The sequence below is a fragment of the Cyclopterus lumpus genome, chromosome 5 (assembly GCF_009769545.1).
Source record: "Cyclopterus lumpus isolate fCycLum1 chromosome 5, fCycLum1.pri, whole genome shotgun sequence".
Lineage (NCBI taxonomy): Eukaryota > Metazoa > Chordata > Actinopteri > Perciformes > Cyclopteridae > Cyclopterus > Cyclopterus lumpus.
The window spans coordinates 19,539,644-19,566,432 of record NC_046970.1 but is presented as its reverse complement, the minus strand read 5'-3'; the positions used below and the strand labels follow the sequence as shown (position 1 = coordinate 19,566,432).

At 42.1% G+C, this 26,789-nt stretch overlaps 1 protein-coding gene across 1 annotated transcript in view; it reads right to left on the bottom strand.

Moving 5' to 3' along the window:
* Nucleotides 1-20,111, bottom strand: part of LOC117730868 (TOX high mobility group box family member 2-like) — an 84,730-nt gene extending 64,619 nt beyond the window's left edge. Inside the window, 1 exon segment of the mRNA XM_034532919.1 lies at nucleotides 19,481-20,111. Coding sequence (XP_034388810.1) covers nucleotides 19,481-19,573 — 93 coding nt within the window. The 5' untranslated portion in view covers nucleotides 19,574-20,111.
* Nucleotides 20,112-26,789: the final 6,678 nt, after the last annotated feature.

Below are 26,789 nucleotides of genomic sequence, written 5' to 3'. Positions count from 1 at the left end.
AAGCACGGGAGAGAAAGACAGAGAGAAATCCGACAGGTATTTGGGTTATTGTCTCATCCAGCGATATAGCTGGAGGGAAGGCTGTGTTCTCAATATGACAGCAACTGGCCACAACAAGGACACATAAGGACGCTTATGTAACACTGTTCCCCTCGTCAATGGAAGCACTTCTGTCTTTCAACTCTAATTGTCACAGAGCATGTTTCATACAGAGCTACTATTCTTTCACAGCGCTACAGAAATCCTGTATCCCCAAAAATCCTAAAAGATACCCTGATCTCTACCCTCACACTTTTGTATTATTCCCTGCAGCACAGCTGAGACACAGCTTTATTTCAAAGTACCGGTAGCTTCTTTTCAAAATGCAATCAACAACCAGAAGTCTGTCAAGCTAGGTTAACAGCTCTGTAGCGAGTTGGTTTAAGGAACATTTTCCATTGAGAATCAACTGCTCATAAGATCTACGTGGCTTTTTAATTTTCCTACTAATTTCCGAATGATGAAAAGTTGATCATTAGGATCCAGGGTTATTTTTGTTTACTCTCACAACAGGAAATAAATACTTCAAAACAACTAATGAATGTCGGTGACCTCTATTGTTGGTGAAGATGTTCAGCTGCCGTGCACTGAAGATGTTCAGCTGCCGACTTTGTGGTCACTCAGACTGTCAACTGCGTAGCTGTCAGTGAACGCCCCATGAGTTCCTCAACCTCCACACTGTGTACAAATTACTGTAATCAACGGTATTATAATCATCTCGTTGTCTCGCCTTCTTCGGGGGCATCGATATCACATTTCGTCAAGCCGCAAAATTTGATTTGTAAAAATCCCGATGGATCTTGTCTCGGTGAGGTCACGTAACTGCGGGCAAATCAAATCGTGCCGCTGGATGAGTGTGACAGTCTAACGTCCTAACACACGAGACAAAACGTGCCACTGCGGGTCCTTTCGTTTATCGAAATTGTTTATTCATGAGTGCGAGTGGGCTGAGGCAAGTGCGTAGAGGTCATATTTGTTTCGAATAGTCGGAGTGATATGTTGTGCTCTCAGGTGGGAAGCTCTGCCCAGAGTCTGATAAGGCCACTGTTTATTGTCTAACTTCCACTCTTTAACCTGAGGAACCTCACACACACACGGTACTTTCCACTCAGCCATTACCTCAACGTGCGTGCGTGCGTTTTGCGAGAGAGAGAGAGTCCTTGTGCGTGTGTGTGTGCGTGTGTGTGTGTGTATGTGTGTGTGTTTGTGTGTGATCTTTGGTTTCCATCACAAGTCTTGACCTAATTAAAAAGTCCTGTCGATGCTCAATCAGTGACAGATCAACAGAGAGCACCCAGAAGTGCCCGCACTAAGACGCACAGCAGTGCGCACACATCAGTCAGTGCTCGAATCATTTATTCAATTCTTCAATCTCCTTTTCTTCTGTCCATCTCTTCATAAATGATCAGTGATCACATGTCGCATGTTAAAGTCGGCTGGCCCAGACAGGAGGGAGTTAAGTCCCTTATCTCTCCTCCCCAGAAGAAATTCCTACTAGAGGCCTCGCTCTGCTGGTTTCCTGCCTTCTTGCCCAATGCCCTATTTTTACTCATCGGCTCTAGAATACCAGGGGCAGCTTTTTCCTTGTCACTAACATATTTCCTGCCATTCTCACTTTGACATTTCTCCCCACTGCACGCTTCGCTCAAATCGTTCCCCCTCTTTATGGGTCATAACCTTTCAGTCGGAGCCATTCATATTCAAATGTACCGGCCAATGCCGGAGCCGCTGCGAGCTCACCCATCATTTCGGTTGGGCTTTTTTTTTTCTTCTTTCAATTCTTTTGATGTTCAAAGGTATTTTTAACGTCAGCTTTCACGAGTTGATCATTTGAGATGTTTCTGAGTGCTCCCAGAAACTACCAGGTCCACTCTGTGCTTCGCTGTCGGGTTAACTGACTGTAGTGTAAAACGGCTCCTCCACAGAACCATAAGCAGTTTGGTGTTTCAGGGTCCAAATTAAAAGAATATTCAGCATAGATGGGTCTCTTTCTTTATTCCTATTTCTGTTAACTGAACTGAAAATGATTCACACGAAAGTCAAACAGAATGTTCAATTGTTCGCACAATTTGTGTACGAGAAAATATACATTTAGGATACTGCAACTATTGTACATACTGTATATTATACGAGAAGATAAAGCCATTTTGGACATATCAGTGGAAACAACCTCCGAGGGTCTTTGTGGACGTTTCCATGTTAGGCCACTGTAGCTTTACTGTCGCTACGTTACTGTAGCTAGCAGCGATTACCGCCAGATGTTACTTTTTGTTTGTGTTAACACCAGAGGAGTTATCGTGTCGCGCAGAATGAACACCGAGTCAAACAGGACTTTCACTTTGGGGACCGGTGTTTGTGTCCCGTGTGAAACAGAAAGTTGAATAAAGTGCCAACAATATCAGACAAACAAATGTACACCCTCTAATGTAAGGAGTGGCATCATTTAAATACAATTTTTTTTTTTTAATTCTTCAATGTCCTCTTTTTGGTAATTACAATTTTGAGGAAACAAGTACCCAATAGACAGATTACTGGTTTAAACAATACTAGGTGTAGTCTTTTAGAAGCTACAATATTGTACTTTGACAGCTGGAACCGTCCTGTCAAAGCTGCAAATCAAGATCTAGATGTTCTGGTTCTAAACTTTACTGCAGCATTTTACAACCAGCCGGATTGACAAGTTGAACTCAAATGTACTACTTCACTCACAAGGCTCGGGAGTCCGTGGTACAGAATGTGCAGTCAGAGAATTCAAAGCAAGAGGCCTGAGGAGGCCCGAGGAGAATGAATGAATGAGCCTGGGGAGACATGATATCAGTGACTGGCTCTTTCACTGCAGCTTTCTTAGTCAGAAAGGCTTAAATGCAGGCGGATTGATGCTAGTTAACTTTTTTTTTTTTAAACAAATGATAAATACAGAGAACACACTTCACTACTGTGTGTATTTCTCACCAAGGTCTGATCACTCAGACTATTAATGGTATGCAGGTCCCATTAGAGACCATCCCGCTGGTTACAGGTGAAAAAAAAAGCTCCATTGTCGACATTTTCATGGCTACTTTTCTTACAAAACGGTGACATTGACATTCCAATAAATCATTCATATTTTCAATGATACATGTAATGAGATTCATTCTGATGAGTGGGATATTGTGAACCAAAGGCGGATGACACTTGTGCTTTTTATTTATTTTATTTTTTTGTCCCTTCACCAGGGACATTTATGAATATCAATATTATTTCCCAGTAGGAGGTAAATGGTATTGAATGGTTGCCATGCTGCTGGAGAGGAGACTGCTCAGCTGACTAAAAAAGAGCCATTCTCCATTTTATCTCTCAATCAGTGTGCACGTGCGTGTGCGTGCGTGTGTGTGTGTGTGTGTGTGTGTGTGCGTGTGTGTGTGTGCCTGTGCTTGAATGCCGTCCTGCTGCTGTGAATATGCGCACATGGGTGCTTGTTTCTGACGAAGAGCAGAACGAGCTGGAGCTTGCTGCACCACTAGGCCATGTGAGGAAAAGTTCACATAATGCAGGCAAATACAGCCGGTCTTCAGCAGGATGGAAAGACTGTAATCAAACCATAAATCATAAATCACTGAACTACCATCCACCCGCCCTCCCTTTTTTTCTCTCTTCTTTTTTTGTTACTACCCTCCTCCTCGCATGTTACATTACATACAGCCATGCATATGAACTGCCATGGAGGAGGTGAATAGCAGATCAATGAAAAAAATACATTTCCCCCATATCAAAGGTTTTCGTCACAAGATGCTTGAAATCATATAGTGAGCGAAAAATCCAATACTTTTCCTTTTTCAGAGCAGTGAGTTTTTCTGGTGTTTTGGGAAGTGGTGTGTGTTAAAGCCATTTCTATACAGGAAATGCACACATGTGATTGCAGAGCTGACGACTCACAAACACACGCGGTCCACATTCGTCTGGCCATGACTTTCATAGTGAGCCACCTGGTGTGCTGTAATATCAGGAGAACAGTGGGGTCATTGTGAAGGAGCTGTGTGATATCAAGGAGAGTGACCCATTTAGAGCCCAGCCACAGAGCTGACAAGCCTCTGTTATGTCTAGGACATCTGGAGGGCCGGAGCCGCTCACTCTCCGCTGTACTCTCCACATGTGAGTCAATCCCCTTTTTTTTCAGAGAGGAAAAAGACATCTGACATGGTCACGGATATTTCACACACTCACCTATAGGCGGTGGGGCCGTAAAGTGGCGAGGATCTGTTACAGTACACAGAGAAATCTGGAAGGGGTCCAAACAATATCTGAGGCTGTTTTTTTTGTGATCTTGCCGGAGATTTTTTGAGGGCTGGAATAACGGTGCTATCTGCTGCTCGGCAGAAGTGTGCCTTGCAAAGATCAAGCGATCCAGGGGAAAAGTTCCATCTCATTATTCAAATGAGAATTACTTTTTCAGGAGCTGATTCAACCCAGTGATGTTCAAAAGGGGGCCTTGCATATTCTGCAAAATAACGATAGCAGGAGAAACGGACCGCTTGAAGTAGAAGTGAAGAGGAATTCAAAGAGATGAAATGTTAACATTCATGTATCATACACAATGCTGTCTATAACGACTGAGATTTGTCCAATGAAGCTGCAGTGTTGCGCATTATATAAACGAATACATGAATGCATAATGTGAGGCCAAAATGAGCCAAGGAAAGCACACTGAAAAAATCCCACAGGGGAAAGGGAATTATTCAAAATAGACGAGGACACAATTCATAATAATATTGGGAAGGGAAAGTTATTTCTCTCTTTATTTAAAATCCATGCTTTAAATGTAAAACCAGGCCCTACAGAGCTATTCAGTGGCTTACTTTAGCAGCAAGATAAGGCTTTTAAAGGATCTGTATTTTTTTTTACACTCAATTCAAAAGCCTCACTTTCAGATTATGGCGTGAGGTAAAAATTGCTGCGATGACATGTAAACAAACTGCAAGCAAGCCTAGTATGTGTGGTTCAAATGTAAATATGTGTGCGCACCACAGCTGGAACAATGCAACAGCAACCGCCCGATTATTCAATCGAAAAGAATCCCACTGTCATTTCACTTTCTGTTGCCCAAACAATAATTCTGTCTCATGAGGTAATTCATTTTTGGGTGGAGAGGCAATTGGCTGCAAAGATTGAATCATCGGCCCTTGTTTCATTTTCCATGTAATTAAATCAGCTTCTGAAAAACGATGTACGCTAGCGTACGATTTAGGGGAAATTAGCATTTTTAATCACAGTACATTACTTTAATAACTCAATAAATCTGTGGCAGCTGGAGCATCTGAGAATGTTGTCACAGCCACTTAGTTCTGCATTTGCAACTAATACAGGCTGATGAGAATCAGCCCGAGAGAGAAGAGGGAGAATAAAAAAAGAGAGGAGAGAAATCCAACAGAGTGAGACAGAGAGGACGAGAATCCAGGGAGACAGAAATAACAGCTTGGCAGGTGAGAAACAAGGGTGAATAGAATCAGGAAAGAAAGAAATATCACCACAGCCTCTGGCACCGAGAGGGGCTCAGCACTTGTCTCACCTCTTTCAGTTATTAACTGTTAAGCCCCAATTAGCTCATCCGTCACCTCGGTGGCGTACGCGAAACCTGCTTAGCCATCGTGCTGCTTTGTTGCCCGGGTTTGTTTGTGCGGCTTAGCAATAGTAGTTGGCAAATACACTAAACAAGCCCGAATGACTACAGCTGAATCTAATTTAATTGTAAAGGAGATGTCGAGAATGCGCACGGTGCACAACAAGCTGACGTACAAAGTCGTGACCCGGCAGAAAGAGCGCCGTCTCTTTTTAAAGCGAAGAGAAAAAGCTGAGATGTTATTGTAATGCGAGAAGTGTTGCTGAAAGGTCAGGCTCTGGTTCAGGGATTAACTCTTCGTGTCTACAAATTATTATTTTTTTGCAACACCGCTTCGCTCTCTAAGAGACACCTTTTTGTTCCGAACCCCAAAACTTTCACAGACGTCGGTCCTCTCTCGAAACTGATATGAATGAGCTGTGATTAAAATGGCCCCTAATTACAATTAGTGCGAAACTTAAAAATAGTGTGTTTGGTTCGCACACGAAAAGTACGAAATAGGAGGACGAGACAGGTGTATGGTTTGCGTCTCGTTTCCGACCGATAGGCCACTGGTTTCTTCCAAAGGGGTTTGGTTATCAATCCATCTGTTGATTACAATTCTATTTATTAATAAACTGAAGAAAAACCCACTTTGAATAGCTTGTTTTGTAGATCGTTAATTAACAATGATATAAAACTGAGAAAATAAGCAAGTCCCCTTATTTGAGAAGCTGAAACCAGGGAGTATTTGATACATTTTTGCTTGTTATAGTATGACTTCAATCAGAATTGTTGCCGCCGAGAAAATGACTTAACCCTCCACGCTCAATTAATTGACTTTGGAAGGCGCCGACAAACAGTGGGAGGAACACCATTGTTTGATGTTGCACTATGCGTTCACTCTGCCGTAATGAAAAGAACAGCGAGTGTGAGCAGGTGCATGAGCACGAATGAAAGTGAGGGCTGGCTGGTGTCCTGTCAGCACATGCGCGACCGGGAAAGAGAACGTGTCGATGCTGACGTGTGGTGCACGTACATCTATTCGTTTTCCCTTTTGTTTTCTGCAAGTTTACAGAATTTCTTATCAGGCCTCTTTCTCTGTCTGATAAAGCTCCATCTCTCTCCATCTTCTCTTTCCTTTGTGTCGAATGTTTGTTTTCGAGTTCCTCGCACATGTACAGGGGCTGTAATGGTAGAACCCTGCATCATTTTACAGCTGAACAGAGTATCCCTAAATCTGGCTTCTCACACACACGTCTACTCACATCTTTTTTCACATCAAAGTATCTGGCGAAGGCACACGCACGGAAGACAACATAACAACAACCCAAAATCCTACGACTTTACATTTCGACATAAGCAGGAGAGGCACATGAAAGCATTATGGCACACAATCAATGCCCTGAAGGTGTATTGGCATGCGGCGGTGCCCGTTCGCTCTATCTTTGCAGCTCCATTGAGGAGACTGAGGAGCCTTGTTTCCACTGATACGCAGCGTTTTGATTCACTTAGCAGGCTTTGTCGTGTGCATGTTGGATTAAAGCCTCTGCCTAAAAAATAAGGAAATCAAGCATTCTGCAGCACCCGCAAAACCCGCAAACAGCCATTAGCAGGGTAGTGGTAGACCCCGCTAATTAGCTCATCATCTCAACACCTCGCCTCCTTCGCTCCAGGGATCTGGTTTCAAAGTACACTTCCCTAAAGTGTCACGGTGTAATGAAAGCATTACAATGTTGGACATTCAAGTACATTTCCTCCAGCTCTCTGGGGACAAGAGGCGACACACAGGACTTGTAGTTTCCTCTATCGACTGTGTGACTAACACTAAAATAGCACACGGAGAGGCTAAGTTGATTTGACAGGACGCGTACAAGGAAAAGCTATTATAACGCCATGCCAGGCTGATTTTGTAAGAGCGGCTCGGCTGGGCCGCTCGATCCATTTGCAGATCAGGCAACAGTGGATCAGAGGCAGCCGTTTGTTTTTTTTCTTCTCTTCTTTTCTTAATACTCCACCACAAACTCACAACAACCTAACAGCTCGCATGCCTCTGAATTTGTTGGTTCCTCTTTTTTCCCTCTTTCTGTTTCTCTCACAATACAATTGTTGGGGCGTTTTCACACTGTTGTGACTTGTAAGAAATTGCTGCTATTATTCAAACCTTCAAAGGGCTGCAAATGAAACCCAGAAATTTATCTTGAATGCAAACTGTACAGTTTCCAAATATCTAACACAAATCTGAGAGCATTTTTTGTTTCCTTTTCTTGTGGTTCATATTCCTCTGAGGTCACACGAAGAAGAGGAAGATCACTTTGTACTTTGCGAGTGCCAAAACAACCTCAAATGTCAATTACTGTTGGTCTTTACGCAGCTAAAAGGAAGGAAGTGATACAAACGGTTTTTCCTCCACTGTCTTTTCATCTAGTCATTTTGGATGATAATTCATTTCTGTGTTAACGTGCACACTTTTTTTCTTTCAGTCTGACACATAGACTGTATATAAGAAGTGGGTGTCTTCACCGTAACATCACCCATTGGTGTGAGGACTGCGGTTTGGAGCCTTGAGTTCAGCTTTTTGACCATCGCCATCTTGATTTTTGTCCGTCACCATCTTTGGCGGTCTGCCGACCAGAATTAACACGAGAGAGTGGAGCTACGTACAACCAAACACTGAATAAAACATTTAACTTTCATGGGCTGAAAGCACACGGGGAAAGGGTTACAGTTAGGCATAGTGGCACTATAAACTCAACGATGTTGACTGAGGGTAATAAATCAAGTGAGAAGTCGGGTCACTTTCTCATGGACTTCACCACAATCAAGCTTCTTTTGGCAACAAGAAGAGTCGCCCCCTGATGGCTATTAGAAAGAATGCAAGTTTGAGGCACTTCCTCATTGGCTTCACCAGACGCCTGGTACTTTGTTCATCACTCTAAAAAGAAATGTAAAACAACAGCAGATTCCGACCTTTGTCTATACTTTGTGCCGCAGCCTCAGTACGTCGTACATCTTCTAACAATTCAGTTAGTCATTACTTTAAAGTCTGAAACACGTCTCAGTATGGATTGGTTACGTTGTGCTACTGAGGAGCCGCGGAAGGCTTAACACACACTATATGGTAAACAGCGGTCTTGTACAGTTTCATATGTAGACTGGGACCAACAACTGGGGGTTTACATGTGACTGTATATAAACATTATTACAAACTCTGTTTCTGCACCATGCCCTCGTGGTTTTTGATATGGCACAGCCAGTGAAATGGCAGAGAAGCCAATTTACAGTTTATAACTCAACCACACATCAATAAAAAAAAAATAGATTACTGTAAATCCATGGTTCAAAAGCTGCGTACCTTTTGAAATGTCAAAGGGGAAACCACAATGGATAACTCATCTCAAAACTCATTTGAACTGCACACTGTAAGCTGTATTACACATATTCAACAGCCTACTGTTTCCCTCCAGGTATTTTTTTTTCAGCAAAACACTATATACATTTTCATTTGAGTTGAGGAAAAAAAAAAGAAAAGGAATATACTTTTTTCACTGGCAAGCAGCCAAACCAATTTAATTGCATTCCAAATAGGCGCAATCTCCACATAGCAACCAGCCCGTGTTGTATTTCTCAAACTTCAACAACCTCCTTGACTTTCTCAGAGTAATTGAAATATTCCACTCTTCCACCCTCGTCATTATGCGGAGCGGCAGGAAGTACAACAAACCAAACCAAAAGGAACAGAGAGATCTGGCTCTCGCAATGAGCAGCTTTAGCCAATTTGTAACTTCATCAGCACATCTTGATACAGTTTCTGTGAAGTCAATTAAAAGAATATTAGGTGGTGTGTATCTAGAAAGAACTCACGCTTTTCTCCTGCCAAGAAGCTGGTGAATACCCATGACTGGTGTCAGCAGAATCCTGTCAAAGTCTGATGAGAGGTCACCGCTTTTCATTTTGGATTCATTCTTCTCGCCTCGAGCCATGAGCCATGTCCCAAAAACAATTCTTTTGATGTGAGAATATTCATTTGAAACGTGTCTGAATGCAATGCTTCTCCATCTGAAAGATATCAAACTTAGCAAACAGCTGTCTTCAGGTGGCAAGGGGTTAACGTTTCCGTACAAACAAAGCGGTAATTAGGAGCGCAACTCTGGATAACACAACAATTTGGAAATAAATAAATGTTTTCCTTTTTTTAAATGTTTGCGTCACCGTAACCACATCACTACAGAGATTATGAATACATTTTTTAATTAATTTTTCAGTGCTTGATAAAACATCAAAAGATCCTTGAAAAGAGCTTACTGCCAAATAATTTGAAGCGTCTCAGGATTTTTTTTTCTTTTTTACTGCAAAGACAAACTATAATCTCAGAGAGGTCCTCCCATCTACCCGGTGGGTAATTATGGGATGGCAGGCAAATAAATCATCCATCAAGAATAGCAGTAGTGTAGACTTCTGCGTATACTACAACCCAGAATGAGGTCCTGATCTGACCAAAGTACCAGGCATGGTATCAGTCACGGCGATGCTGTGTTTGCTTCAGGAAATCCTAATAACTGACTGTGATGTTCAAGGCCTACAGAAATTCCCAAAAAAGGTAATCTTCCCGTCTAGATGGGAGAAAAAAGAAAAAAAAGCTTGAATATGTGAGATCTTAGAAGCAATTACCCCGCTATGTATGTACACATACACATACCCATAGCTCTGTCTCTCTCTCGCTCTCATTTAGACCCTCTGACCACCTATAAAACTCCCCCCCCCCCCCTCTCTGAATCTGTCTGAGAGCCCAGCCACATGCCAGTGCCTTTGTGTCAAAGATTAAGTGAAACCAGGAGTGCCAGCAATGCTGTGTTTGCACTGTGAACACACTCGCGTTCAGCTGCACCAACACATCACATGTACAACACATCACACACCGATCATCGCACTGACAGACCTGAAGCATCTACTGTAGCTCCATAATCAATATACAGAGGGGATGAAAGACAAGTCCCAATTCTTGAAAATCTAAACTTAACTATAACGCCAACCTCACATTAAAGAAGCATTATTCTGGCTGCGTTTGGATGTTGGAAGAAGCGAGGTGACGGCAACACCAAAACAGATTCTGCACTGATCGTCAAAGAAGAAAAGAAATGCAATTACATCTACATTCAAGTACAGGGTGCAGTTCTTTTGTCAGATTAGGTGCTCTTATTTGACGCTGTTATCTTGGTTTAGCAAAAACTGACTATCAACACACAGCGAATGGAATTCCTGGAAAGTAAAGCAAAGCTACAATGAAAATATTATGAACAAAGCCCAAAAGTGCCAGAGGTGGTTTGCTAGACTGAGGCAAAAATGGGGCCTGGGGGGACTGTGGGTTTGTAGTGATAGGGAGGGGAGTCTCACACACACACACACACACACACACACACACACACACACACTTGGCTCTGAGAGGCACACAGACACAAACGGCACGTGGCAGGGGACCAATCCTTGGTGGCCTAACCAGCTAACTAACTTCCTGTACAATCCTGAGGTAACTTAATGAAACATGATAATTCGACATTAAACACATCACAAGAGAGCAGGGCTTGTTAAGCCAACGTGACAATTAGACAAGGAAGCATCGAGACGTTGTGAAACCAAGAAAGTCGGAAAAATAAAGCATAATGTCCACTCTAATTATATTTAAAAAGGAAATTCCCATCCAGAAATCTATTTTTTAAAAATGGGCATGTAATCTCACTCGCCGTTTACTGAATGTGTTGAACTGTAAATACTAAAACATTCGTAATATAAAGGACAGTAATCACTCCTAAAGTGGGTCAGGTTGTTGGGTCGGGTTTTTGCGGTCTGTGCGCTCACACATGTGAGCTTGTGTTTATTTATGCTCTGCGAGTGCAGACATGCTTCCATTTGCATTTGCATGTATGAATGTGTGTGTGTGTGTTTGTGTGTGTCTACCTGTGAGAGAGAGCATGTCTCTGAGAGAGTGTGTACTCAGTGGGTTCGTGGTCTCCGAGTGTGGGCCTGAACCAGCCATCTCCAGTTCTATTTGCACAGGACATGCCTCAGGAAGCTAAGACAACTGTTCATGTTTGCCCAAGTTGCGAACCCGTCTTAATACACCCGACAGCTGCATTCATGGACGGCGCAGACATTATGTTTATCTGTGTTTTTATACATTTATCCTATGGATCACGCCACCCTCGAGTCGAAATTCTCGGAGGAAACGCCGGTCAGGAGTGGAGCCGGGGGATTGAAACGCCAACAAATAAGCCGCATGTAATGGTTCATCTCTGAAAGGCACATTCCCTGAGCTTTTTATATAATATAAAATGCTATATCCTGTACCTGGATCAGCTGTTGGTCCGCCATTTAAGACAACACACATTCTATACAACAAGGATTGAGTCAACACTGTCCCTCCCAATCCATGTGATATCCAAGGTAGATTGTATCTTTCAAGTCTAAATGCGCAAAAATGACCCTCACCCCCCCTCTCCTTCACTTCTTCCTCTCCTTAATGTTTCATTTCCTGCTAATAGTCTAAACGTATAGCTTTTACTGGAAAACAAAATAAAAATTAAAGCACCAAAACATAGGCTGTAACACACTATTCCCAGAGAGACGGAAAATGAAAAAACTAATTGTTGGGTGAACTGTGAGATCTTTCTAGGGTGTGAAAGTCAGAGATGATGAGCTCCGTCTGTGCTTATGTGAAATGTTGATATGATTTACTCATACAATCGTTACGCTAATTTATGTACCAAAGCCTGCTTAACACAAATCTGCCAAGGCCAATAACTGCACTCATAATCTCCAGCATCTAGAGTCATCACTTGGTCTATTTGTTCACAAATGAAATGAAGCAATTATCCTAATGAAGAGCAGCTACTTGCTCTGGGAATGTATGACACGCACGAAAATGCTTTGTCTTTGTTGCATCCGTCTTGGCTGTGCTGATACCTGAACTATAAAACAATGGGAACACTGAAATAGTTTGTGTACAATAATTAAGGACACGCAGTTCTCAGCAGGGATGCTGAAACCGTTGCAAAAAACCACTGAGCTGCGCACTCCCTGACCTTATGTCAAAACCACATGCATGTGGATGATGCTAAATGTCAGCATCAACAACGCGTTTGGTTGTTGCCCTTGGTGAACCAAAGATATAAAGTTGCATAACAGAAGGTCAGAGCAGTTTCAGAGTCAATATTGACTTTGGTTTATTGTTATAATAAAAAAAAGCAGCCCCTACTATGCAACATCGTTGTGATTTATTGTCTTGCTGCTAAGTATGTTTACCGTACTTATCTCAATTGAAGCCTTATACACAGTGTTTTTTAGTCTATACTTTTCAGAAATATCAAGGCCACATTCTGTAGATATCAAAGGGAAACATTACTGAATGGCTTGTATTATATCCTATTTGTGAGTCGATAGAAATGAAATGAATCTGCTTTGAAATGATACTGTAGCACAGTGAACTAAACTCAGTTTCCCTTCTCATCAGCGGTGAGAGCGTAGAGCACAGAAATGGTTAAATAAATCACATGGAGCAGATGTCTCTGTCTCTCTCTCTCTCTCTCGCACTCTTACACACACACGCACACACACACACACACACACACACACATTCATTAGTGAAATCCATCAATCAGCATTTCATGCAGTTTGGGTTTGAACCACACCAAATGCACTAAAACAATAAACGTCTGTCTTTCAAGTCGCTATCTGGACTGGAACACATCTGGTGGCAAGGCTCGTTTTGGTTTCCACATCGTTGAATGACATTACAGACTCAAGGGCGAGCTGAAAAATAAAGTACCCCTAAAATCTCTCTCCATTTTCTCTCCATCTGCAGACCTTTCTCTCTCTCTCTCTCTCGCTCGCTCTCTTACACATACGCCCCAAATCTACTTCCCCCTCCCTGCACAAACCAGCTAACCTCTCAAATGCTATTCCTCCACCCCATCCCCCAACCAATCAAGAACTGAATATAAAACAGCACAAGGAAACTGGGTGGTGGGGGCAGACTGACAGGCTAGGCTATTGCTACTGGGGAACCAATGGCCTCCCGAGGTGAGGACAGTGTAAAGCGCCTCGGCACATTGGACTCCTTTACACGAGTCGAGGGGATGAAACACGCAGCCAGGAGTCAAGCCTGACTGGAGTATTTGGGTTTCAAGGGGCAGTGACGATAATTAGGGTTAATGTGATTTAATGAGGGGCACGAGTTCAGCCGGGTCCCGGGCTCCTTTTTGATTTGCCTTCAACGTCAAGATTGGAATTACTCTGACACCTTGTGTTTCGCAATACGTTACCGCCTGCCACGCACGTCACTAAAGCCTGAGAACGACTGCTATCAGTCTTATACCCTAAAAGCAGTGTCGTCATTTCTTCTAATAAAGCTACTTTCTGGCTGATCGATTGCAATGTGATAGAAGCATGAAAATTATGTGGATAGCAGTCGTATATTACAAAAGTATATTAGGGAGAGTTGTTTTTTTTTAAATGCACCGTCATGACTGAATTCTTGGCAGTTGATACCATCAATCACCGACTTAAATAGCCCGTTTCAATGGACCTATGTGATTAAGTAGCTAACCAGGCAGGATAAACTAGACTATCTATTTTCAGCCATACATGACTTATGACCCTCTTAACACCTCTAGTAGCTCTGAGTCATGTCTGGTCTCGATTATAAAGTACAGAAGAGCAAAGCAACCGGAGTGCTGCAGAGTCTGGTTGAGGCTTTGTTACCGTCACTGTCTCGACTGTAGGTTAAACTCAAGTCCACGGTGGTGAATTCCTGTACAGTATCCCGTCGCCTGCTCTCTAAACAGTCCAATGCTGTCCTCAAATACCCCATCAAATCCAATGTAGCTGCAAAATAGAAACTACAGTATCAATGAATGCGGGAGTGTTTCCTATGTTGTAATGTAGGTGAACAAAACATTGATTAGAAGTTATGTGTGCAACTCACCTACCCTCAATGTATCCATCTGATTCTATTGATAAATGTAGTCAACATAGTTCTGTATTTTCCCTTTTTTTGGTGTGTTTGAAACAAGTGATCAACAAAAATGTCATCATAAATAGTGCATTGTTCTCATACCGTAAGAGTCTGTGCACAGAAAACAATCCAAGCGCCACTACTCCAGAGAATAACACTGTAGCTACTTATCATTAACTCAAAGACACAATCAGCCCCAGGCGATCCGGCTTCCCTCCATAACCTTTTGACATTGCTGCTGGGAAGGTAAATGAGAGAAGAAGTTAGACACAGAGTGGGGGAGACAGAAAGACTTGATTATGTGTAGTGCCAGGAAGAGGTTAGACTTTTTTTTAAAAAGTAACTTCACTTAAGGTTGCTTTTTCTTTTTTTAATACAAAAAATAATGTTCATTCCACGACTGCTTTATGTAATCTATTATTTGCTCTGAGTTAACTGCCTGGAACTGCATTAGAACAATAAACTCGCCACTTTAAGTATTCCCAGTTCCAGGAGCAGCAGCTGCACACTGTGTTTCCCCCTGTGCATTAGAGCCATGCATGGGTTAACATTTTTCCCAATGAGAACGTTTGGGATATTGCAACTCGGACTGGCCAGTCAGCAGAATGTTATGAATGGGCACAATGAAAAACCCCAAGTCCACGCTGGCGAACCCAAGAATTCTTGCCTCCATGTAATTAACTTTTCTCTGTGTACAGAATGAGGTACTGCTGGAATAACTCTTTTTTTTTTCTTCCTTTTCTGTTTCTATTACAGTCATGTTTTGAAGAGAGGGAGAGAGAGAGAGAGAGAGAAAAGAAGAAAATCACTAAGAATTTAACATGGAAAATATTTTTCTCCTGTCCATACTTTGATGTATCCCATGACTAATACAGTGATTTGGATAGTGGGGGAAATGGAACGGACCACTTGAAAAGAGGCGGTATGTGCTCTGCAAAGACTGGCCTCATTGCTCTTCAGGGTGGACAAACGTCAGCTGCTTGTTACTTGCACTTATTTGAAGATGTACAACGAGGCATAACAAAGTGTAACGTGGGAAAAGCCTGGATCCATGTTTAAATCATGTTTTTTCTTGTTAAACGTGGTTCATGCATCTCGCCTGAAGGTATATTAGCAATTAGATATGGGCTGCACTCAAACACAGTAATGCTTTTAATGAGACATCACGTCTGCGAGCGCTGCACAAAACTGTGTATCAATGGAGTGTTCGCTCCGCACTGCGGTGAAAACCGCTGGGCAGCACATAAAAATAACATACGGTAACTTGGAACCGACGGCAACTTTGTAAAAGAATAACATCTGCAAACCATTGGATTATAAACCTACAGAATAACTACAGTATAATTACTTGAGAGCCTCTCTCTTGGGCACCGTGTTGTTAGAGTGAAGAGGGATGAGGAGAAAGTGGAACAGCTACAGTAATCTATCCAACTTCATTTCACAAGAGTGATTCTGCCGGGGGATATGCACAAGTCATAATGCATTTGACAAATAGTCTCTCGCTAAAACAGGCATTTGCAAAGAAGTGGCCTTCAGCGCTGGTATACACAGCTGAGTGTACACTGAACAAACAAGCCTCCCACTCAGTGAGGAAAGATACAGAGAGGCTTCAAAAAGATTAGGAGAAATCTTGGGTGAAAAGTAAAGATGACTCACGGTGATTGTGCAAGTGCAGGACAATACGAGTTGGATGGAGTTGAGAAGAGCAACGGTGCCGTGGGGGTCATAGTGAAAATACAAATCGACGCTCCTCTCATGTGTTGTTCTTTGCGTTGTTCTGAAATGTGGATGCACAGGTTGTTTTATCGAGGAATTTACAATGAAATGTGGAAAAGGCACAATGGCAGTTTTGTCTGACATAATCTGCTTATCATGTTTGAAAAAGGGAATTAAAGCCTGAAGTACATCAGGATTATGATTGTTATATACTGTATTTTAATGTGTAATTGCAGGCAAACCCATGTCTAAATTCAAAGGTCAAGTGCATTCATAGGTGTGTGGTAATGACGTATCCTGTCAATGTGATCCATATTCCTGGCAGGCATCAATCAATCAATCATCAGTCTGAATGTGGCTGATCACTTCGAACCAGTTTCAGCTTGCACATTCTTTACGTTCCTCAATTATGAACCCTTTCAGGTAGACAATGGCATGAATACACACACGTGCGCGCACACGCACACACACGCTCACGCACACACACACACACACACACACACACACACAGATAAAGTCAGTCTCACAAAGCCTGTATAGAAATAGATGTCTTTGAGTTTCCACCACTAGAGGAAGTGCTGGCTTTTATATGGACTGTCCCACTTTGTATTATGCTCACTTCCTGGTTAGTGTATCTAATACTGTTCACTAATACATAAACACACTAGTGAGTTTATATATATAAATATGTTTTTTTCAAGTGTAAACTTTAGGGAATCAACCTCTTCCAGGAGGCTGTTTATACCCTGAGAAACTGCTTCTTAATGCAAAGATCAATAACTTTAAATCCTTTTTTAAATTTCGTATTTAAATAATGGAACAAAAAAACACATTGAAACCACACTTGCTATGGCTATAACTATCTACATAATGACTGTGAAATACAAAACGATATCGTATTCCTTATCATCTTTGCAAGCTTCCCAGTTAACACCTGCTCACACAGTTGCTACTTGAGGCGGCTCAAGTCCCTAAAATAAAGGATGCGCTATTGCCAAAACGTCACATAAAGCTCCCGCATCATTATTCAACAGTTATGTGTAGTGGCGGCGGCACAGCACAGATAACATGTCACTTTACATCTTAGTCACAGCCGTTACTTTAGTAATGAAAATGTGATACGACTCTGTCCTTGAAACCCAAACCGGCCCAACAACCTCCACGCTCGCTGCATCATGATAACTAGTGCGGCTCATTGTGTTCACGCTACGACACCAGAAACATGGCCTTGGTCGGAGGGCCGGGCCTCGTTGTGATCTTAAATATACGGCCACAGAAGCTACAGTGCGTATGCCTCTGTGTGTGAACCACACTGTAACATTACCACAAGGAAAGAACAATTACAAAAATTCCTTCTATGTGAGAATATGTTGCCAGTGCTCACTTTTTGCTAGTGCCTACATTATATATGATTTAAGGGTACATATTAAGCTTGAATTCAGACTTCGGCTCGGTTTATGTTGGTGTGAAACGGTTGAAGTTGATGTTACAGTAGGTTAGGGGGGTTTGAGGAATGACTGTAGTCTCATGTATTGTCATCCAAACCGCTCTGCAAGTGAGTGCGAGTGTGAGAGAGTGTGTGCGTCTGCGTGTGTTGTTCATGTATACATTCAGGTGACTGTGTGTATGAACAGGGGAGATTAACAATTCAAACATTGCACTGTGCTATAATGTTTCACTTTGTCATCAGCAAATGTTAACTGCCTGCTGGCTTCCTTCCAGGTGCTAAGGCAAGCAAACCTATTTGAATGGCTGCGGGTATAATGCCTTCTTCTAGCTCCGCCAAATGTTGACACAAGTTGTACCCAGACCACATGGGTGGGGGGGGGGGGGGGGGGGGGGGGGAGCCTTGTGACTTGTAATCTATGACTATTTGGCAGTTTTGTAAATTTCTAATTTGCCTAAATGCAAAATCTTTATAATTAAAGCAAAGCGTCAGCACACATAAACACAACAGAACGAGGAGCAGTGAAAAAGGTGATCTCTTTACAGTAGGCCCCGTGACATTCAACAGAAATATCAAAAACTGCATAATTCAGGAAACTTGACAATATTTTGGTCTCAAATGACGACTGATGCTTTCCTCCAAATGAAAGCTTGTCGGTAACAATTATTTCACCGCACCTCTTCCCACTTCAATTTACCAATAAAAGTGCCTCGACCTTCCAGCTATACTGGATGCAATTGTGTGCGTAAAAACGCACGGTGATATAAACACAACGGCTGATAATTTCCGATATTTCATCCGTAAGAAATACAAACGACAACGGGTAATTTTATTTGTAGATTGCTAATAAATAATGAATTCCAAAAAGTTATTATGTGGACACTGATGAGATTGGATGTATGCGCAAAAAGGTGTGAACCATGCCTGCGCAACATGCGACTCCATATTCTTCATGGAAATACTTTTATCGAGCAATAAGACACAATCAGATGAATGAAAATGCAGACTGCTCAGTTACTATCTGCAGTATGTACACATTGAAGCATCACAAATAGCCCCGATCCATAACATGTTGTCACCATCCCATTTAGACACAATCTTGATCGCTGTTTATTGGAATAATTGTGCATTGACCCATGTCGGAACCTGCTTGGAGCAGATAAGATAGCGAGTTTCCGCAGTTTGGTCCGCAAGGTTTAAATTATACAGGGAATATTTTTCTTCTTCTTCTGGTTTACATTATTCAGAGGGGGGGGGGGGGGGGGGGGGGGGGGGGGGGGGGGGGGGGGGGGTTCGGGTTGTAAGCATTCAGCTCCAGTGCGCTGGAGAGAGTGGTGCGCTCCAACTCAGCCCACAGGGCAACGTATACCCGTATAGTTTATCCAGATGAACACATTAGCAATTTCTAATTAAAGGAAGCACGAGCTCAGAACAGGTGTCCGGTTGTGCTGCTCTGCAATCTGCACATCAGAAATAAAACAAAAGTTCAGTGGCAATCGCTGCTCGTGAGCTCATTGCAACCGAATGCATCCAGAGGGAACTGCAACGAGCAGCACGCGTCCGCAATGGTTCCTACACGTTGTATACATGGACAACCGTCTGCACGCAATGTTCCTGTGCGCGCGTGCATCATTACAACGAGGGCTGAGCATCTCACCGACATGTACGCTTGTAAAGTAGAGAGAATCCTCACCTTGTTGGAGTGGTAATAGTCCAAACCGGAGTCAGTCGGTAACGTACATGAACCCACGCTTGAAGGGGGAGCTGGATAAAATCTGACGTCCATCTCAGAGTCCGCAAGACTGACGGCATGAAAGCTTAGCTCCAAAAAACCTGAGCGACTTCTCTCTCACTCTCTCTCTCACTCTCTCTCTCCTGCACGCTCTCTCTCTCTCTCTCTCTCTCTCTCTCTCTCTCTCCTGCACGCTCTCTCTCTCTGTGTCTCTCTGTCTTTCTCTCACTCTCCTTTTTCTCGTGTATTAAGCCGAACAAAAAGTAGCAGAAGAAGAGGTTCGAGTGTCTCTCGTAGTTCACTCTTCACGCCCGTCCTACACTTTCTTCAGCACTATCTGGTGAGATGCTCTCATACAACATCCCTGTAAAGTTCACCGGGATAGAGGCAGAAAGGGGAGAGGGGAGCAGTCCGCCTCGGTAACCACAGGCAAACAAAAAACTCAAACGGTCACTGAAGTTGTTTGACAGCCGAGCCGAGCCGAGCCGAGCCGAGCTGCAGGTAAAGATGCAGAATGGACCTCATCGACTGGTTCTTCCCCTGCACACACAAAAAAAACGCCCCGTGCTCCGTTCCTGGTTTCCAGGCGCGCTGTAGCTTTGTCGTGTGGGAGCGCTCAGACACAGCCATGCGTTCCCGTCCACAGAGAGACTGCTAGGCAGCGACATCTACCGGCCACGGGAGGAACAGGCGGGGGAGGAGGTGTCGGCGGGGCTGTGAGGATTGGCAGGGCGGCAGTGGAGAATGAGTCCTCCCAAACTGGCCCCCTGTCAGCCGACGGGGAAGTCTTTGCATGGCAATGAAAACACGAGGTGTCTCTCTCAAGTTAATTGGATTCAGATGTAAAGATAAGGGAGCAAAAAGCTTTTGTCAAACTTGTTTTCTGTGATCTATCTCTGACAGCGTCACCTCTAATGGGTTCTGGTCCTCCCCTTTAAAACAGGTATAGCGCCTTTAATATCACACAAAGTTTATTCGTGACAGTGTCTCTTCAGTGTATGATCACTTAAAAATATGAATCGTTGTGTTTGAGTTACCTTAGAATGAGTCGTTTATAATGACATACTCTTCAGCAGGCCTTCAGTAGCCCAGATCATACAAACCCAAACACTGATTTTAGAAAGAACCATTTGCATGTTTTTTTTGTGTGTTTTTCTCATGGGCCACCGTAGTTCCCCTAGACGCTTGGTAAATGGGAGAAGTTTAAATTCTTTGCAATCTGCAATCTAACTTCTATATGCCAATACGTTCTACACACTGGCCCTTTAAGTAAAAGTAGGAAAGTGTATGCAAAATGCGTTTCAAGTATGAAAAGTAAAAGCCCTTAATGCAGAAACAGTCCCCTGTGTGTGTGTGTGTGTGTGTGTGTGTGTGTGTGTGTGTGTGTGTGTGTGTGTGTGTGTGTGTGTGTGTGTGTGTGTGTGTGTGTGTGTGTGTGTGTGTGATGGTACTCTATATTTATTCTGTTATCATATACAATATTATCACTCACTTTACTATCAAGGTTGAGCAATATTTGAATATTTACTATACTGCTGGTAATCTCAACACTTTTTATAAACTGATGTGTTTTCGACGTAAAATCTTAAACAAGTATCTGTAGCCATCAGATGAACATATACAATATTTATCTTTGAATTGTCATGGAGTTGTAATGTAAATTGAAGTTCAAGTGAAACCACCTCTGAATTGTTCTACAGGACTTGAGAAAATGCATTTAGTTACGTTCCACCACTGGTCTATACTTAATGTTACATAGGATAAAAATAAATCATACAACTAAGAACCACAAGTTTCCAATGATAAAAAATACAAACAAAAATATGTCAGGCTGAATTTTAAAGTGTGTACAAATGTAAAAATCTAAAACATGTCCATCGAATGTAATACCAGTTTGAATCTGTAACTCCTTGAGGCATATGAGTCATAGCTTCAGTGTTGTAAATATCAGATCAATAATATATCATGCCATGTTATACAATGTACATCTTTGTCACTAAAAGCTATTCAAGGAGGACAAAAAGGGTCCATGCTGCTAGAAGCCTTATTGGCTTTGCATGATTGGGGTCTTCTTATAATCCAGAAAAGAAAAATGACATTTTCCTTTTGTTTCTTTATAATGTCACTGAGTGGACTGTCAGGGATGTCTATTAAAAGACCTGGACCTTGAATGAGGGCCACAGTTGAGAGCCAGTGAAGAATAACGCTCCAGACTTTTATGGAAGAAAAGGCCAAATACACGTGCAGTTTGTGTTTTTTAAAAAAAAATAGTGTTGAACAGGAATGAAATGTGGCTTCCTGTTGGTGATAATCACAAAGCGACACAATAGGGGTTTAAAACACTAACCATGTTTTCATGAATGCAAGAATGTGTGTCTTGCTTTCCCTTTTTTTTAAAGCTGTAAACATGTTGTTACCACTTATGATGTGTAATTTCTTTTAATGCACGTCTCCTATCCGACCGGCGGTTGAATACGCACTGAGAGTAGATCGACTTCTCATGGTAGCTGAGATAATACGTATATATTGCTACCGTTTCCCCAGCTTTGACCCTTACATACACACAGCTGGACAAACGCAACGCATACTCACGCAGTGGTCGACACAACAGGATGTAAACACAGAACAATGTCCGAGTGGAGCTGCAAATAGGTGCAGAGAGGGAAAATAACAGCACTCACAGCCAAATGTGTATCACACTTTTCACAAGAATGGGGTGGAGTGGTGTTATGCGCTCACTCTTACATATAGGGAAGTATCATTAATGTGTGTATTTGGCTCTCTGTGCTTTTGCTGCATGTGTGGGAGTTTTTTCTTCTTCTTCTTCTTCTTCTTCTTCTTCTTCTTCTTCTTCTTCTTCTTCTTCTTCTTTCTTGTGTGTTGTTTGTGTTAACCAAGCTGCCATTGTCATCCCGGTGGGTGACTTGTTGGCCCCCCGCTCCGGACTGTGCCTATGTCTGTGTAGATATTACGCAGCATGTTGGCTCTGGCCCTGGGGTGTGAGCTTGTTTTAATATCGGGCACAGATGGGTCGCACCGTGGGCTCGCTGTGGCGGCCTGCCTTCAGCTGCCAGCTCAGGCTGTCCTGAATCCGAGCTCATAAGGTTAACTGTCACAAAGATGCCGATTTGTCCTCACTCTGTACCTCTGTGTCGCTTGTCTGTCTGATTCTCCTCTGGCCGTCTCTCACTTTCTCTCCCACTGTCACTTGTTCACTCAGTCGCCGCTACAGCAGAAGATACAGTACACAGGGGTGTCTGGCACGGGCCGCCTCATGGGAAAAGAATGTGTGTCGTGTTTTGTGTTGCAGCGCTGAGTAACACAGAGTGTTGGCCAGACAGAAAGGGAAGTATGCCACAGAGAATGTTTGATTTACAATTTCTTTTTTTTTTTTAAAAGGAGGGGGTGGAAGAAATTTGATAAATGGTGAGAAAAAACAAACAAAAATGAAGGAGGTGTAACAGGTTTATAAAAGGGGGCGGGGGGGGGGGGGATGACACAGGGAGAGAAAAGTCACATGCACTTTGTGTGCTAGAACAACTTCTTTCCAGCGTGGGATGCAAATCACATCGTCTAGCCGACCATCTTGAAATGGACGCATATACTCAGAGCAATTATCAAGAACAAACACTTTTTATTGCCTTGGTAAGAGCTCCTGTTCCACCAGGAAATGAGAAGAAAAATATAAAACAATATTTTCCATTAAGGGTCACGACCTGCCCGGTACTAAGATGATGTCAGCAGTACTGGTTTTATAACTTATTCTCAGTTTAAGGGATCTTATTTAAAAAAAAAGTTTAATTGCTAATATTACTTTTGTAGAAAGATAACTTCTAGACGTGGTTAATCTCAGTCCTCGAAAGATATCAGTTCTTCAAGCAAAGGAAATGTTTTGGAACGCTTCATGCTTTTACAGAAATGTCAGTTTTATTCAAAGTGGTATACAATTTAACTTTAAAACAGAAATATTTATGAAGAGTGACACAAGACAAAGCCAGAAACATTTCTTCCCTTTCTACTCTGCCACTTAGATTTTCTCCTCTTGCACTTAAGTGAGCTGTTAATTCTTCTTCCGCTTGGAAATGTGCACTTATCACCGCAGATGAGCAATAATCAACACCAAAGAAATAATTATTATATATATCACGCAGACACCAGCTGTGACAACCTTACAGTGGCATTAGAGAAGAATTCAAGGGATCACCAACGTTTTGGATTTATCCTCTGGGAACCATTAATATCTGTACAGGTTTCCATGGCAATCCATACTGTAGTTGTTGAGATAATTCTGTCTGGACCAAAGTAGATGCCATATCACAGCATTTGCATGACACAAAATTAATAGCCACTCGATGCACCCTCGATTGGAATTATAAAATGTTGTTTGTCTGACAGAAAGCAAATACTTGGAAAAAATAAACCTTTCAATCATAGTTTTTAACGTTTTAATACACAAGTCGGTCACATAACTGCGAGGCAATAGTTAAAGAGGTAGAACCTTTTTTAAAACCTCAAAGAAACAAATTCGAGAGGATCATTGTGAACCTACTCAAAAAATGACTTAGTCTCAAGTAAATAACATTCATTTAGTCATTTAGGCTATTCTAATACAGCACTCGTAGCTGTACCTAAAATGAATCCACTGTAATTCATAAATATTCCACGTAATCAATTTGTATGTAATTAACATATTCATGAACTAGGAAGTATAAAGGCCGCAAAAACCCAAACAGCTCGAGTGGGCGGGGAGGAGGATGCACCGAACAAAACCTGGCCTTTCCCTGTGAACGGTAATGAAGGATATTTTTTGATAAAAACACCCTTAACTGTGTTACATGGATGTAAAACGGCTCCAAATGATTAATAATTTAAAGAATGGGAAGTGGGAAAAGAGAGGCGTCAACAAATAACCTCCACACTGCGTATTTCAGAGGACTTACTGCACACTAATTCAGTGTTTCTTTAGTGACATCCTCCACCTCCACACGAGAGAATACACATTAGCCTATTCTCTCAACTGTAACAAATAAGAAGAGTTATGCAAGTGTTATTTAATGTCACTATAATAAGACCTTCAGTTCCCCGCTACTTATGGGAAGTGAAGCTGTCAAGGTGCAGTTTCGTCAGACACAGCAGGACTTTGGTTGTTGGTCATTTTGAGTAAAATATTAATGCTTATTCTTTTGTAAAACAGGTCAAAGCTTTCAGATTCAGAAATAACGGAAGTTTTGGAGGTCAAGGAGTTTCTTAATTAACATCATGGCAGTACGAGGTTATTTTTCAACATGGACGTTCTTTTCCTTTTTGACTAAATTGGAAGTCCTAAATGTTGCTACCTTTCCCTCTGATTTAATTTAGCACTGATGTAAATGTTGTAACAGCATTGCCTCAGTCGCCTGGAAGCAATTCCATATAAGGTTGTCCTGAAAGAAGCAAACAGCAAAGTGATGGTAAACAGGAAATAGTTCAATAGGTCCAATAAGCACAGAGATGATTCATTAATGACCCACATTTACACAGAAAACACAGAGTTGTTCACAGAATTGCATAGAAGCAGCAAATATGTAAACAATAAATAAATAAAAACCCATGGAAACAGATTATGTTGAAAAGACTCACCTTTGCTTTGCTTTGTGTCATTTGTGTTCTGCGGACCACTTTGTGACAAAGCAGCTCGGTAAATGACTTTGCCTTTGACTTTGCTTCTCATACAACGAATTGTCAATTTAAACTGAATTAAACTTGTACCCGGGTGCTTAATTTTTCCCTTTCACATTTCCACTCATCTCCTGCTGCCTAAATATGTTCAACGAAAAGCCATTTAGCTAAGTATGGCTGTGTTTCCTCCAGTCCCGCATCAAATGATCTCTATTATTTCATTTTAAAACTGCCATGACAATAAACAGAAGACACATACATGAATTAAAATAGGCCTCTTAGAAAGTCTGCAGACAAACAATGGGCATGATGACATGACAAGAGTTTGGTGTAATGCAATTCTGAGTTAACAAGTCACATAATGGCTCCAGACGCATCATCCAGACCCTCTAGACGCAGCAAGTGGCTTCACATTGCCTAAAACTATCACACTGACCAAAGCCTTACAAAAGACCCCATTATTATCTGGGGAGATGTTAATGCTTTGTCCCGCTGACCTGCAGTAAATTTATATTTGCTCGCCTGTGAGATCACATTTCTGAATGTTCTTCCAGAGAGCACAACTGTACCGCGAGCAAAGACGTGTATACTGTACACAAAAACCTGGATCTAACTTTAGGAAAGCGCGGACATTGCAAATGACAAAATGTAAGACTGGGACACGTTTCCTGGCGGAGCATCAACCGAATTAAAATGTGCAAATAAACTCAAATGTGCGATAGTTCCAGAATGACAACGGTTATACAGCGAAGGACACTTTGCAGAATGTGCACTTCTCTTTCGCCAAGCACAGTTCACTTTTGTATTAAAGCGAGTGTGAATAAATTCTGTGTGAGGCCGTGGCAGGCTCGCCACAAAGGGCTGTTCAATGGTGAACCTTTGCTAACCTTTTCTAGCCACTGACCTTCAATAATGAGACTATGTTGTCTCTTGTTCCTTTGGACAATCAGCCATTGAAACAACTGCCATTCATGGAGTCCGCTCCACCCTCTGTGTGACCCTTTTCCATACTAGTAATTAGCTGCTGTTGCATTTCCACCAGATACAAACCCACCAATCACAATACTGACTATTCATATACAGAGAGGACACTTTATTGAATTATATATGATTTGCTGTACCATTTCCATGTCAAGTATGTTGACAATGGGTGGTTTCGGTGCATTAGAAACACAAATGATCCAAATCAATCGAATTATCTTTACAAGTTTTTACTTTTTATAACAGTTGTCAGCGGCGCGGGGGAAACAAAATGTTAATCTACGTCCATCTGACTGATGCAAAACAATTAGAAAATGTACATTTTTATTTCGCCTTTGGATTTGTTCCTCAAAAATGCAATTTCAACTCATATTTTCACAGACCCATCATCCCCTCATCCTCCCATTCCACTCCTGAATAAACCCTCCTCTTCATCATCCTCTCATTGCCCAACCTTCTACTTATGTAGCACATGAGAAATGAGAGGGGGATGGGAGGCAAGATGAATGAAACGAGGAGTGTGGAATGAAAGGGAGGGGGGGGGGGGGGAGAGAGAAGAGAGCAAGATTGGGAAAAATGCCCTTTGACTGGATTTAAAAGTCTGTGGCATTTCATTTTCAGAGAGAGGGGA